This window comes from Zosterops lateralis (genome assembly GCF_965231275.1).
Source record: "Zosterops lateralis genome assembly, chromosome: 4".
NCBI lineage: Eukaryota > Metazoa > Chordata > Aves > Passeriformes > Zosteropidae > Zosterops > Zosterops lateralis.
Window position 1 is genome coordinate 6,328,612 of NC_139765.1, and position 16,207 is coordinate 6,344,818.

The 16,207-nt window shown below is 43.3% G+C and overlaps 1 protein-coding gene across 1 annotated transcript in view; it reads right to left on the reverse strand.

Moving 5' to 3' along the window:
- The window catches only part of ETV6 (ETS variant transcription factor 6), a 122,103-nt gene that overhangs the window by 76,665 nt on the left and 29,231 nt on the right, over positions 1-16,207 (reverse strand). Inside the window, exon 2 of the mRNA XM_083859600.1 lies at positions 2,439-2,565. Within this exon, the coding sequence (XP_083715726.1) occupies positions 2,439-2,565 (127 nt within the window). The remainder of the gene's footprint in view (positions 1-2,438; positions 2,566-16,207) is intronic.

Consider the following 16,207-nt stretch of genomic DNA (forward strand, 5'->3'; position numbering starts at 1 on the left):
ACATGGTATTAGCAAGACTACTGGAATATAATCTTCATTTCTGTTGTCTTCACTTTAAGAAGGATGTCTGAAGTGGGAAACAGTTCACAGAGGTGATATAAACAGGATTTGAAATCTGAAAGCTTTAACAGGAAGACTGACAGCCTTAAAAACCTCTCTTCCTATCCAGTTTAGCCAAGAAAAGGTTAAGAAGTGACTATCTAAAAGCACCTATATCAGGAGGAGTCTTTTGACAATATTTAGCAGGAAAGGCGATAATGAGATCTAATAGTTGGAAACTGAAGCTTGACTAATTCAAACTATAAATAGGGCACTTAAGAAAAAAAGCAAATAAGGAGATAATTAAGCATTAAAAGAACATCTAGAGACCTTATATCCTCCTCATCACTTAAGTTTTTTACATGAAGAGCAGAAATCTTTCTGCACATGTTGTATCTCAGTTACTGGACCTAAACACAGCACTACTGCATGAACTTGGTAACAAAAGTTATACCAGAGATTGTTTTAGAAATTCAGAATGGCTGCTCCTGGCCTAGCTAAGAAGCTATGTATTTAGAGTGGTTTTAACAGTGTTTGGGTGGTCTGTTGGTTGCCAACAGTGTTTAGTGTCAATACTGACTGCACACTGAGCTACAAAATACTACAGGGCCATTGACTACAATTAGTAAGGCTATGTAAATGTGTTCCATATTGTTTATGACCTCAGACACCAACTTTATGGAAGGCTATTTCACAGATATTTCATGATTAATCATCTGTGCTTTTACACTGCAACAAGTCAGACTGGTGTGGAAATTCTAAAGGGAAAGAAGCCTTGCAAGTTTAAAAATGTGCCAACCAAAAGAACACAAAAATCAAAACAAGAGTCAAGGTGAAAGGTTGGATCACATTCTAAAAATACTGTGAAAGCAATCTTCACTCAGAGGAAGCTTTATAAATTCAACACTATCCAGCATGCTGGCTAGCTGATGGGAAGGAAGCAGGTACAACATGTCCCATCACTTTCAGTATCAAGAGTCTCTGCCTCCCTGCCTTATGCATCTGCCAGACACACTGGGGAGGGAAATAACTAACTGCAAACCCAGCTGTGATCCTGGCTGTGGAGTGGACAGACAGCAGAAATAAACAGTACCAACTACTGAGGAAAAAACCCAAAAGATCTGGGGATAAACAGCAGCAGTAGGAAGAAGACCTGCTGGAGAAAAACTCCTTCTGTGTTGGGGTTTTTTGTGCCTACTTTGGGCTAAGCATAAAAATGCCCTGTAAGTGTGGCCAGGGGAACAGCTGAGCAGCCACACACACTTGCAAGCCAGACCTGGGAGCTCATGGATGCTCAGGAAAGGACCAGACATGGTCAGAAACACTACAGCAAGCAGATCCCATTCCCACCAGGAAACAGAAAACTGGGCCATGCAGGATATGTGAGACACAGGAGTGAGTGACTGTGGGGCAGAGTAACTCAGGGCCAGCAAGGGAGCCAGCACAGGGCTACAGAAATGCTTCAAACACAGTTTGCATCCAGAAAAGGAGTGTGTGTGGAAGACAGCTAAGGACAGGAATGAGAGTGTCTTGTGATAAACACGGACTTCCCCCTGCAAAATCCCAAACACATTTGTCAGAGGGCAAAGCACAAAGTTTTGTTTGCTCCTGGCCCTCCTGTTCATTGTTGTTTAAGTGCCCCAGGAATATAACACCTGACAAAAGTTTACTTTAAACATCTTTATTTCTATCAGAACTGCTTCCCCTCCAAAAAGGAAAATTCCACTCCTCTTGTCCCCATCCTAACTCACCTCTCACTGGCGAACAGTCCCTGGCCTTTCCTATTTGTCAAACACTAAATCATCTCAGCAAGGAAGTACCTGGCTCTCACCTTGCCCTCAGCTCCAGTTTCTGTTCCAATGTCAGTGATATGTCCTTCCTCCTTTGCAGCATCCTTCTGTGCTCAGCTAAGCTCACTCCTCCTTTCCCACTGCCTCTGGCAGCACTCGTGCTCTACACTAGAGAGCCTGGGCATCACAAGTATTTGAGACCCCTCAGAACGTGAAAACAGCCACAGCACAAATGCATTCCACTTGCCACAGCTGATGAAACTCTGACCTTGTGTTGCAGAACGTAACTGAGCATTTCCAATAAAGTGGAAGGAAACACAGCACTTCCCGTGAAAATAAACTCATTTGCGCCTGTCATGAGAAACAGGCCAAATGCTTGACAAGGGTTGCAGGAGATGGGAGGGGAGATTCAGTGTACTGTATTTAAGAGTAATTTTCTTCAGTCAAAAACAACAGCTAGGAAAACCAAACCAGCTAGAGCTTATTTAAAAAAAAAAAAAAAAAAAAGTTTGAAGCCAGGGACTTCCCTGCTCTCTTCCATAAAACCAGAAATAACTCCCCACCCTGCCCCACCCCCTCCCCAGTCCAAGGACTCGTGCTGACACTCACGCAGGTGTGCTGGCAGTCTGACGGTGTCCTCCTCCATCCTGATGGCTTGAGGCACTGGGACATGTAGTGGTGACGAAGTGTAATTTGGTACCGGGCTCGCTGGAGGTGTGTATGAAATTCTTTCCTGCTGTTAAAAGAAAGTGGAGGGGGGGGAGGGAGAGAAAGAGAGAGGACAACGTGAACTTTGGAACAGAGGTATGAAACCATGGCAGAGGAGGTGGATGTGGGTGGAAGGAAGGAAGTGTGTGCCTGGTGATGTGAGCAGCACTAGTGATGCACCAGCTGCCCAGGGAGCCCCAGAGCACACACAGAGCACTGGTGGCCAGCCCTGCCCAGTGCTGCAGGGAGCCCAAACACCTTTTGGGGTGGCCAAGCACCTTTCAGGGCGGCAGAATTAATTTTCAAAAGGGCCATGAAGTTTCCAAGGGCCTTCTCAGAAATTTGCCAAGGGAGGGAAAAGGGAAGTGACAAGGCAAGTGGGGAGATGCCAAGGGTTTTATGCCGGTGAAAATCTAACAGCAACTCCACGATACATGCATGAGCACCACTGAAGTGCCAAAACCACTTAATCTTATCCTAACGAATCAGTCATGATCTGAACAAGCTAAGTGTTTAGCACTATAGTCATTCCTACAATTTTAAAGACATTAATCAATAACTTTTGTCATTGCTGCTGAAAAACACATCACTAAAGACTACTCTATTTAACATCAAGTAAGATAGTACTCTTGTTCTTGCTAAATGAGTTACTATTGTCTTCTTCGAAGTAGTTTAAGTTGAACCCAAATACAGTCAAATAGAGTTAAAGGGCAACTTGTGAATGTTGTACTAGTTTCATTATTGTCACAGTTAGGTTTTTAGTTATGAAAATGTCTGATGAGAAATCTAAGACTGAAACTTCACATTATCTGATGGGAAAATTCTTCAATATTCTAAGCCTCCAATCATGTACTCCAATCATAGTACAAAATATACCCTTTGTAAATAAACATAGCCACAATTTTACAGGAACATGAAAATTATCATATGCTTCCTGGAAGGTAATGCATGTTATTCTCCAGAACCATGCTGCTGACACATAATGATGCCAGTGCAAAGAGTATGGATTTACATCCCTGCACATACAGAAGCAGAAGAACTGCCGTATTTTCTGAGCATTTGCAGGATGGTAGGAGTGCAGCTTCTCATTCCAACCTTGATCCCTAGCAAACGGAAAAGACAAATTTGGTGCTGGACCAAGAGAAGGTAATTGCTTCCATGACAAACCACAGCATTGCCACATCCATGAGACAGGAAAATAGACTGAGGCTGATAGAGGCACCTGCAGAATGCAATGTAAGCATCCCTTGCCAACAAAAGGAAGGGGAGGTTTGCAAAAAAACTCTGCAGGCAGATTAGGTGACATCCAAAAATAAAGGGAACACCTAGAAGTCCTGCAGCCACTGCTTCAAAAGCAAGCCCAGTTCATTCTTTTGCAAGGTGCTGTTTTGCTGCTCAGGAGATCAGGTGGAACCAGAAGTTTAGTTAGCCTCAGCATCAGGAGTCCCACCACAACACCCTATACCCACATTGCAGAGAAGACAGCATGTGCAGAACCAACTAATTTAGGTTTAGACAGAGTGAGGCGACAGGCCTGTTTCACTCCACCATCACTTTGTCATTTCTGCAAGTATGACCCCTGTGGCTGTCAGCTCAGTACTTTTTAAAAAGAAATTGTTTAATCTTATGTTCCTGTCTACCACAAACTCAGTTTCCTTCTACTCATCACTGTCCGGGCAACAGCAACCCATTAGCTTGCCCGAATTCAGTTTTTCACTGTTCCCAAACAGAGACATTCGTTGTGCCACCATGAAAGTCCCACCTGTGGAGCTACAAGGCATTACTCAGTTTTCAACTTCCCCAACTCAGACTGGCTGACTCTGTGCTTCCCGTTCCAGAGGTGGCTCTCTGTGCCCATCTGCACCTCTCACCCTGGTGCACAGCACTCCTGGAGGGGAGGGAGACCAGGCACTTCCCAGCATTTCCTCCTGCGATCCACAGCACAGAAAATTGAACCACACTGCAGCTGTCTGCTCTGCTCATGGAGATATTTGTAAGAGGAGGAACACTACTCAAACACAGCCACAGAGATGCCTGCCTCTGCTAACAAGCACTAGAGGATAGGTGGGAGACACCAAGTCCTTTTCTCCCTCCTGAAGAATGGCAGGATACACTTCAAGCTCAGGTTACATTTCCTGGTCACTGAATCACCACTGCAAAGACAAAGTGGCTTCAAAGGGTCTCCTCACTGCTCAAGAGCAGGTGGAAAATGAAATTAAATCCAGAACCTGTCCACTTCCCTCAAGACCCAGGAGGTGCTGTATCAAACCAAGGCATTATGCTTCCAGTACGTGCTGCCTTTACTGATCAATCTCCTAAAGGCATACCATAATTTGATTTATACCATGACAGTTTCATTGAGGTTTGCTGTTTTAAACAAATGCATTTGATTAATTGTTTCCTAGTATTCATAAGGACAGGACAGCCAAACCCAAACAAGATATGGAACTGCAGTTATTTTTCCCACACATCTTGGATGTCCACAGTCCTGTGTGAATTACTATTTGCAGAAGGCATTTTATAAGGCACGAAGGAGAGTTAGCCATCCAATTCCTATTAGTGCCTTTGAAATGCCCTCTCTTGCTAATCCTGCATTTTTCTGTCAGCACCTTTAGCCTAAATATCAAAGCAATTTACAGACATTAGGTAAGTCTTTTTCTTTTTATTAGACACACAGACAACCTGAGTTACAGCAAGAACACAGCTCAAATGAGCTAAGCAATTCAGAGTTAAGCTGTCTTGAAAAAGGACAGCATGTGCCTCTCAAGGGCAATACATTTAACAATTCCATGCTGAAAGAGCTGCCCTTTAACTGTCCTGTTAAGATTTCCAAAAGGTGTGGAATGGTAATGGCACAGGGAGGTCAAGACCCTGGGCTTGTGGAAAAAATTAGCTTAATCCCTGTTTGCAGCATGGGACAGTAACGCGGCTGGCAGCAGAACTGCAAACATCAGTCTATTCTACAACCTGGCCCCGCTCTGTGCTCAGCCACACGCAGTGCCCAGCCTGCACAGGCAATGCACAAGGTTACAGATGCTCCTCCAGGCTTTCTGAGGCTTTTTGGAGTCACGTTTCCAGGAGGTACCAATTGTGCTCACACCACTGAGAATGGATTGCATTAATCTTCACAACCCCAGAACTGCCCAGTGCTTCTCTCTGTAGAATCCACCAAACAAAAACATGGCTGGTGTCTCATTCTGAGGTTATGCAACCAGATACTCTGCTACTAGGAGTTTTTCTGAAAGGGTTTCCTAACTAGTCAAGTTTAATATTTCCCTTTGTATTAAGGCCAAGAATGGTAGGCTTGTTCAAGCCACAGCTTGGGAGGAAGGATAGGCAGTGCTGGTAGAACCTGCATGAACCTTGCGTGTTCTTGAGCAAACAGCCTTGCTGCAGCTTGATCTACCCGTAAAAGAAACTAAATCAATACACATTTGATGTGGTCCTGTGAGATTTTTGGTGATGAGTGCTAAGAAAGAGCTTGGTGCTACCACATTCCATATTCACCACCTGCCAGGGGACTCTATAAACATCTAAACCTACAAGTGACCAAATGCTCAGCCCCAAACAATTACCAGCTAAGAAATTTCAAAATAGCAACTCCTGAGCATTTTGCCAGTAGCCACAAAGGGGTGACTAAAATAGACAGCATATTGCTTGCTGTCATCATTTCTGATCGGTTTCTTCAGCTCACACTGAGTCAAGAAAGTTTCACCATGAAATTTCATGTTGCTTACAGTAATTGAAGTGCTACATGAAGTCAATTATTAAGGGGGTTTACTCTCCAAGAGTGCCACCTGGACAACCAGCCAGGTCTGCTGAGAGTAGGACATGCTTTCACCTGCCCAGCTGAGCAGAGACAGGCTGAAACACATGGCTAAAAATCAAGAGAATCTATGGGCTCTTTCTCTTTACTAAATATTCAGCTGCTGAGAATGCCATAGATAAAACCATCCTGTCTAAATCAAAAGCTATACTGACCATGACTATGTAGTAGGTGTGTATCTAAAGCTGACTAGACTCCCAAAGCCATCAAAGCATACACTGATTTCAGTTTGAAGAACTGGGGTACATCCTTTACTGACAAAATCTGAATAGAATTTTCTCTGTAAGGAATGCAGATAATTCATATTGCTAAAATAAAAATATTAATTAAAAAATCAAAGTATCAAAATTAAATTTAAAAGAAGTCAAACAGCTGAGGATAAGGGAGGCTGCAAATAAAAATAGCTTCAGGCTTTTGATATAATTTCACCCTTCTAAACTCCAAAGCAACAGCCTTGCAATCTGATAGCCTTTTTGTCTCTTTACTAAGTTCACTCAGATGACAGGCACAAAGAATATACATGTTTTGTAGAAATGAAAATAAAATATGCAAGAAAGTCTGCTAAGCAAGTTCTTACGTTGTCCCAATAACATAATTATTTCAGTAGCTGGATAGGTGGTATAGTAAAACTACCTTTTTTAATATATAAAGCAAAAAAATGCAATATCTATGCAGCAGTTTCCAGGAAACCAAAACAGCCAATGTGGTCTGCAAATACCTTGTGCTGGACAGAAGAGGCAGCTGACCCTAATCACTGCATAAAAATTTTCTCTTGTACTGCACATAATGCTGCCACATAGGGAGAAAGGAACTGAGAGTGAAAGCTGACACACATTTGCCTCCCAGATTCTGGTGTACCTGTGCCATGAAATGAAAAGACAGGCCAGGAGACCAGGAGCCAGGGGAAGCCTGTGGGGGTCTGGTTTTCCTGCTGTGGATCCTCATAGGAGTAGTGGCTCGAGTACAGCGGAGGGGAAAGACGAGCCTTAGAGACAAGGGTGGCCGTGGGGAAATTATGTGTTTGCAGGAAAAAATTCAGAAAGCCCTGAACATCTGGGCACCCAGCAGGGCAGTGATAGCAAACCAGCCACAGAGCAGCACAGGGGAAAACAGCAGGAGATTCAAGTAAGTTAATCCTTAGGGAAGCAAGTGGGGAGAAGAGCAAGGGGAAGGAAGACAGATGCACCATTTGCCATTGTTTTACCACAGCTGGGTATGGAAGTCCAGAAGACCACCATGAGATAAGCCGCATGGTCTAACATAGGGGAGCAAGAAGGAAATCAGAGCCCTTAATGGAGTGTATAGCACATTTGGGGACTTTGGTCGATATTTCAGTTTGCATACTCCAACTTCTGCCAGGGACAAAGGCTCAGGCTCCAAAAAAAGCCAACAAGAGCTCTGCAGTAACAGGGTATAAATTCAACTCTCCACTTCCCTCCCTTCCCCCAGCTGCAGTCATCTTCTTAATTTCCATGGCAGACATCTCCTAATTTTTGATCCCATTAATATAGCAATTCACGTCAAATCTATAGCAGCATAATCAGCACACTATCAGTAATTACAGAAATTAAAACAAACACAGCTCTCTGGAATGGACCTTATGCAAAGCAGCACTGGGAAAAGATTAACATCTCGTTTCCTGGGAAGAGAGCAGAGATTTTGTCAGTAACCTTAGCAATTTTGTGAAGTTCAGTTCCTCCCTGACTCCTCCCTGCAGCCTGTCCTCCCTGCTCAGGGGCAGGTGATGGCTCTCCCCTCATGTCTCAATCCTTATTCAAGCAAATAAAAAACAAACACAGCAGAGCAATGGGAAGGGGAAAGGAGACATTGGGGAAGTTCATGTTTCTCCCATAGTGATTACAGCCACTGTCCTAATTAAATTAAAATTGTACAGGCAGCAATACCAATGCACTCAAGTGCTATGAAAAGGCAGCTTGAGGAGGTCACTGCTGTCATTGGAAATGTCGTGATACAGTTGCATTATTGTATAAGCACTCCAAAATATTTCAAATTAGCAAGAATCAAAGAAGCAAAACCTAGCTGAACCACACACTCAAAGTATTTCTTTGCTGCTAATATGGGGGAATAGAGAATAGAACAGGCTATGTGAAGATAGTATCAGGTAAAACTAAAAGATAAAACTAAGGCAAAAAACTCAGTATAGTTCATTAAAGGATCAGTCATTCATATGTATAATAAAGAATTTTATCTGTAGATATCCCAGCTAGGCAGCAGAAAATACTCAAGAGGCATATTCTGGCTCAGAATTTGTAAGTGGAATGATCACAGTCCATAAAGGAGTAAAACCTTATCTATCCACCCACTCTTCTGCAGCAAGGCTCCAAGAAGAGGCAGCAAAGCTGGGCCTTGGCCTCCCTGACCAGCTACTTCAAGGCAGAAGTCAACCATGGATTCAACTGCCTGATATCAAGAAACCATCTGCCCCCAGCCCTTTTCAACATGCAACTCTAAAATTTGCATCCTGAGGTTGTCACTGCCAGCCTCCTCTGAACAACTTGCTGCTACTGACTTTTGTTTAAGCAGGACACGGAAAAAGCTGGGCCACTACTGTGACCCACAGGGTCCCTTTGGCATCTCTACCATTATTTGTTGGTACACTCACTCCACACAAAGCACCACAGAAGGCTCAAGGGAGACAGTTAATTGTACAGCCTGGAAAAAAGAATCCCACAGGAGGCTTTGAAGTGCTGTGGCCAGTGAGTAAGCAGCACTGAAGAAAGGAAGGCAACAGTGAAAAACTTTCCAGGCTTAGCTGCACGTCAGAGATATTTCACTGCACTTTTTGTGTGTTCTCTTTTCTAAAACAGGCAGGGCTGGAGAGCCTCATGTCTGTAACATATGGTGGTTGTACAACCCTGCCTGTGTGCGTGGGAATTAATACCCTGAACACCCTTACTGCTGTCATGTGCTCATTTCAGGGCAAGATTCCTGCAGGCCATGAAACTGAGATGGGAAGACTATGGAGAAACATGGTGTACAGGGAACTGCCCTCTCATGTGTTATGGGAAAGCTCCTCTTCTGCATCTCAGGGCTGGCATGGCACAAGTGTTTTTACTTGGTTGCATTACTGAGCTCTCAAAGTCACAATGTTAGTATGCATTCAAACACATAGCCAAGGACAATCATCATTCCTGATCTTTCTACCATGGATGTGCATTCCTTTCTGAACATTTCTACTGAAGCTACAGTGAACAGGGTCCTTCACAAAAGAGGACACCAAGTATTTAAATAGCACAAATCACAGGTCAGAACTGCCACACAGACAAGGTCAATTCACTCACTGTCCTGGGATATCTAATTGCCCATCAATTAAGTAGGGGAAAAATCATGGGAGAGTAATTCACATAAAAGTCATAGCTTCTTTTAACCCTCAGTCACTGATGGAAACAGAACTCCTGTGGAGCTGCAACATCCTGAAACACACATTTTAAAAATGCCATTTACAAATATAAGAAATTACCCTTCTTGGTCCCATTTCACAGCCTGGACCCAGCTCCTATCTGTACCTGCAAAACTCTTCAGTGAATTTTATTTATTTTTAAACAGTGTTTCTGGTCCAAATTTACACTGGTGGAAGTAAAATCCACATATGGGCCTCAATCTTTCTCTTCTCCAGTAACTGAGGCTTACTTCTCTCCTTATCTATTATCTCCTTACTATTGGCAGACACAGCACCCCTGCATTTCCACCACAGCATTTCTCCACACTTCAGACTTCTGGCAGACTTTCCATGAAAAAGGAAATGCCAAATTCCCAGAGAAACCTGGGAGTGCCATGCAGAGGTTTAATTCTACACCTTACAGTTTGTGGCTCCTGAAGATACAAGTAGTGCCACAGTAACCCAGGACACACAGCATGGCAGGGAAGTGTGACACATCCACTTGTGCCAAAACACCTCCAAGTAGGTAAAAACAAATTTCCAGAGAGAATCTAGGCCAGTCTGGGAATAGGACAGCTATAATAAGGGCTGCTGGTGGAAAAAAATGGGCAGATCTACTTGAGTAAAACTAAACAGAGTCCTCAATGAGAGAAGACAGCCAAATAAAACACTCATTCTCAAAGGCTGTCTTAATAAGCTAGTCCAGAAACAAGAGATCACGGATGTTTGCCACTATAAAATATCACAAAAATTTAGATTATTCCACTCCCAACACTCCCCAGTGCAGAGGGAGTTCCTAGAAAGGGCCATACTTGCATTGACCTTGACTACTGCACAGAAACTGGATATGGAAGAAACATCTAATTACAATCTTCTTCTCGCCCTATTCTTTCACTTACTCCAGCTATTTCCTTCAACGTGAACAACATTAAGATCGGTGTGACTAGAAAAGGAAACTCTGGCTGACAAAGGAGAGTATATATAAAACATCTGGTAGGATTTCACTTAGAATATTGCATTCTGCACATTTGCTGGCTTTTCATTCTGCATCATACACACACACACACACACTCCCCTTATGTATGCAAGACAGGCAAGTTTTACAAGAGTCAAATGATCTAGCCTGTAAGGAAGGAATAAAGGAACTACTGAGATGGACAGAAGAAAGGACAGATACAGCCCAACATCCAAAAGGAAATAAAACCAGAGGGAAGAGAAGGTAATCTGGAAGATATATTGCAGAATGATAAGCTAGTAAGAAGCTGTGATTAAAACAAAGGTGCATTGGGAGACCACTGAAAGAAGCCAAGTTACATAAAAAGAAACAAAATCTGCAGCAGATTGGCCTGTACAAAAATTGGATTTTAATTTTTTTTTTTTAAACAAGCTATTTGGCAGCTTTTGTAAGTTCTCTCCAGTCAGCAGTCTAATGGTATGAGAATGCAAAAGTAGAAAAAACTGAACTTTTTGCTGATCATCAGACACCAAAATACTACTTACAAAAAGAAAACAAACCACCTGGGGAGTAGCTTGAGGCACAGCAATATCTTCTATTTCCTGTAAAACATGGTCCTTCCAGCACAGGACCATCAGGATTAGCAGAACTTTAGGGGAGTTTTTAAATATCCTTGTACAGAAACAGCTGGTCATGGTACTGCATATCTGATCCAAAAGACGAAGAAATGTGCTTTCATATGTGTTCAAAGAGAAGCTGAAGCTCCTGAGCAAGACACACTTTTTAAAAAAGTGGTAGATGACAGGAAAAGAGCAGAGCCTGAATTCAACAATATGGTCTATATTCCATGGACAATGACAGGGTCAAGCGATGGCTCTTTATTAAATGCTTTCTCCTCCACTAATGCTGCACACTCTAATGATTTGACCATTGCTATTAACAAATCTGCCACGTCCCTGCCTGGAGCTAATAAGTAATGAACTAAGCGGGTGAATATTCTGTTGCGTAAGGAGAGCTATTAGCAATCCTTTCCCAACTACTCTGAAAACAAGAGATGCCTTCCAGGTATGACCTGTCCATGTGACAGGGTACACCCCACACAGACCTTATTCCTTCACTCTGGAAATTCCAGGGGCACTCCCAGCACTCAGAAGAGGAATAAGAAGTGGATCACCTCCTTTTTAGGGATGCTGTGCAGGGCTGGGCAGCACACGCCAGACAGCAAAGCATAGGATAAAACAAGCTCCACAGAAGAGATTTGAAGAGAAATGGTGAGGACAGAAATCTGCCTGTTTCCAGACCTGCTGTGACTCTCCAAAACAACTTGTGGCACTACCACAGCCCTCACTGCCTTGGTTGTGCCAACAGGACAAAGGGATAAAATGCTGAGGCCCACAGGTGTGTCAAGCCCTGTGACAAATCTCAGTTTAGCTGCTTTCCTTCTGCCATAGCCTTTCCTGTTCGTTAAGTTCCCCAATTGTTTTAATTGTTCCTTTCAACCTCTGCATTGCTTTTTGTTCTTCCTCAAATTATTATTTTGTTTTAGCTCATAATCCTGAAGCATTGGTTATGATGTTGTTCCTGGCAGAACAGAAGTGCTGAAGTTTCACTCTGGTTATCTTTGGCTTGTTTTCACAACTAAGCGTTGCTGGTTCACATCTGAATGGACACTGCAGTGGGAGCCACTCCACCCTCACCATAAGGCTGCCTCTGACCTGCAAATATTGCCTCACTACAGAAGTGAGAAGCTTGGGAACTGAGCCAGCTGAAATAGAGTAAACTTCAGACATATTTAAAAATGAGAGTAAAGTGCTAGTCTTAAGCCCATCTTAACTCAATCTGAAGGCTTCTTCATGGTCCTTATTACTACACTATTTAAATATGTCCTATACCACCTTTAACACTTTCTTGCAATGAAGGGAAGTGTTATTACATTCACCTTCACAAGTGGAGGGACCAAAACACAAACAGATTAGGTACCCATTCAGGGTATAGAGGCTGAGGAAAAACCTACTTTGACACCTCAGAAAACAATATATTCTCCCAAGTACTCTATCTGGCTGTGAGCCCCACTGCTAGGACGTGACATTTATACAGTGATAGCACTCAGAAGCAAACAAACACCACGTCGTTGCCCAAAGTGCTCCAGAAATAGTGAGCAGAGGACAGCCCTGATGAGCTCAAAGCCAAAATAGTCAAGACAGTGAAGCACCAGAGGAAGGGCCTGTTTGAATCCTAGTTTACAGTTAGGAACAGAGCTGCAGAAAGAAGCAGCAAGTTACCTAAACCCCATTTCAACCCCCTACCCACATGGCCATGTTTCTGGGGTTATGCTGCTGCTCCAGAAACAGAAGGATGAACTACAAGAGAAGTAAAATGACATGGACAACTTGCAGAAGCTCTCAGAATGCATCGTTTTCATTTTGCGTTTTAGCATTGATTTTAAACATCCTCCTCATGGGAACTTCTGATTTCTAACGCTCCTCCACTGACTGAAACCTCTCAGCTCACAAGTGGCAGCAGAGGTGGCCTAAATCAGAAGAGAGCTTCAAACCCGCTCCAGAAACACATCCCTCCTTTGCCACAAGAATCAGGACAGAGGCACTCCAACCCTTCCCACGGTTATGCAACGGCACAGATCCATTTGGGAAGGCAGGTTTCCTCACCCATCCCAACTCACAGCCACACAGCCTTAAATACCAGCACAGCTCTCTCCTGGTACAAGCAAAGCAAAACAGGGGGACATCAATCACCCCCAGTTAATCAAGGAAGGGTGTGTTTAATGCCAGAGCTGAGCTGTGAGACTGTCAGAGGAGATGGGGGAAGGAAAAAAAAACAGATTTGCTTACAAAAACCATGATAAAACACCTCTTCTGTTCCTACAGCCAAGAAGGTGACTTAGACAATATTCTCAGCATTTGAGGGAATGTTCCTTCCAGCAAGGACCCCAAGCCCCTTCCACCATGTGCTCATCCCCACAGTCCACCTCACACAGAGTGATGGCTGAAGTTTTCATTAGGAGAAAATTAACCCCTTTTTTTTTAAGCTGGAAACAAAGACATAAGACTTTTCCTGGCGTTTCTCCTGTTTATACAGGACCTGCCAAACCGGTTGTGTGATTTTTAAACTGCTTTCTTTTCCACAAAGTCCTTCGAAAAGCAGAATAACAGAAAGCAACTAAGGAAAAAGTTTGGTTATATAGGTCCAAAGATCAACCCTTGGCAACACAGTTGAAAAATCAAAAATTAACCAGAATCCTCCTAAATTTATTTTGACTATCCAAAGACCATAGTTGTTTGCATTTATTATTAAGGCTGTGTTGAAATAGAAAAGCTGTTTTGAATAGTGGAAGGCAGTCCCACTTAAAATTGTTTAATAGCTGAAGAGGTAAGTTACGTGGCAGATAAGATGGGAAACTGAGGCACAGAGTAGCCAAATGAACTGCTCAAGGTAAGCTCAGGCAGAGATCAGGTCTTCTGAGCAACCAGCTGGTTTCCTGCATATTCAGTCCTGTCACTTCTACATTACACATGTCTAATTTCCAACCAGTGCTGGGATATGGATGCCTGAACTCCAACAGCAAACAGTTCTGAATCCCAGAAACTGATGGCACTTTATCCACCTAAAAGGCACTAGGCAGAAAATTATTCATCATTGCCTGGCTCTAAGTCTGCTGCCAGAGGTCTGAAAACCAGAAGTGGTAACAAATGCTAGTAAACATTTCCCTCAATACATGCAAACTGGCTAAAATCAAAATGCTACACCAAAAATAGCCTTTTCAATTGCTACATAGTTTTTTTTTTAATGTTGAGGATTGTTGGTTTGTTTTGGGTTTTTTTCAGAATAACAATCTTGAGCAAAGCAGCACACTGTGCTGCTACACTTTCCACTTGGCCTTCGATTCAGAAGAAATTTCTGTTTTGATATTAATTTTGCTGTCCACTTTGCACAACCCTGAAACAAAATTAAAAGCAAAATGCAAGTCTAGCTTTCTGTTTGGAGTGCTCTTGCCTTGCTCTAATGTCAAAACTTACCCCCAGAACGAAAATAACAACAACAAAGCTAGAGACGCAAAGAAATAAATTAAAAAAAAAAAAATTTAAAAAAATAAAAAAAAATAAATCAGTGGGTTGCACCAAAGCAGCCACCCTACCCCAGAGGCCAGGGTGCCCCACTGTTTGCTCAGGTGTCCCTATCTCCTCTGATGGCACAGGAAGCACAGCCTTGCCCCGGCACCGGCGATGGTGGTACACTCACCACCGAGCGCTCATGGAGCTGCTGCTCCACGGCCCCGCTTTAACTGACACGGCAAATACTCATTTTCACTGGGCTGTATAATAAAGGATGAGATAAAACCTTGAGCAAATAAACGGGCAAAGTTCAAGCCTACAGCTGCTCCTCACGGGTAACTCGGAGCTGACACACCTGCCGCTTTGGCAGCCGGTTTAGCTCCCTAAGGCTTGGGCTTTGCAGGGCTGGGTGATGTGCTTGCACAGGATCTGCCTGTCAGCCAGAAAGATCCCAAAGTGATTTACAAACAATTTATGAGGGATTTACAATCTTGCTGCACAGCAAGTGAATGGGCACCACTCCTTACACACCCACAATCAAAAAAAAAACCCATACACCAGATTCCAGTTACACCAGAAAGCTGCTGAGAGTCCTCAAAATCACCTTAAATTAGAATAGTCAGCCCTCCTAACCCCGGCAACACCACAGAAACACCAACCCAATGTCTGTAAACTGAGTGTCCAGCTCCCTGAGTGGCCACCACGGGAGAATCCAACAGTAATATCTGCACTCATAACCACACAGCAGTGGTTATGAGCAAGAAAGGATCCCTCAAAACAGACTGGATGCTTTATAACTCATGTGCCTCAGACTTCATAGGCATAGTGAAGCCATCCCACAGACTCCTCCTCTACAGCCTGCATCCTTGAGCTGCTTTCTGCCTCAGACAGATGGACATCCCACTGATGGCAAGCGTGATTCTTCACACCAGGAGAATCCAATCGGAATCGGACGCCAGGCGCGTGACGGGATGATATCCATGCAAACTGCAGTTGTCACGCAGTCAATGGCAGACCACTCCTGACTCCTGCCTTCAAACCAGGGCTAAAATTACGTAACTTTGTCAGCCCCAACAAAAAATAAAATGTACTTTTTAAATTTATTTAGCTTCTCCTCCTCCTATCCCCATCCAGACTGGAATTGTAGTACAATGATCCAAGGGCCTAGAGTGGAAATATTAAAGCTACTAATACATTTAAAAGCAGAGTAAGCCTGGATTGGATGGAAACCTAAAACTTTTTATTGGCTTAAATGATACAGGTGGACAGGCTCTCAAGCAAAGCTCTGCTACCTCTCAACACATGCATGCATGTAAGCACATAAACTTATGCATATTACTACATATCTCCATTTCAACTTAATCCCAACACCAAAAATTATAGCATGAATCAGAAACCTGTGCTGAAACTCACCTCATC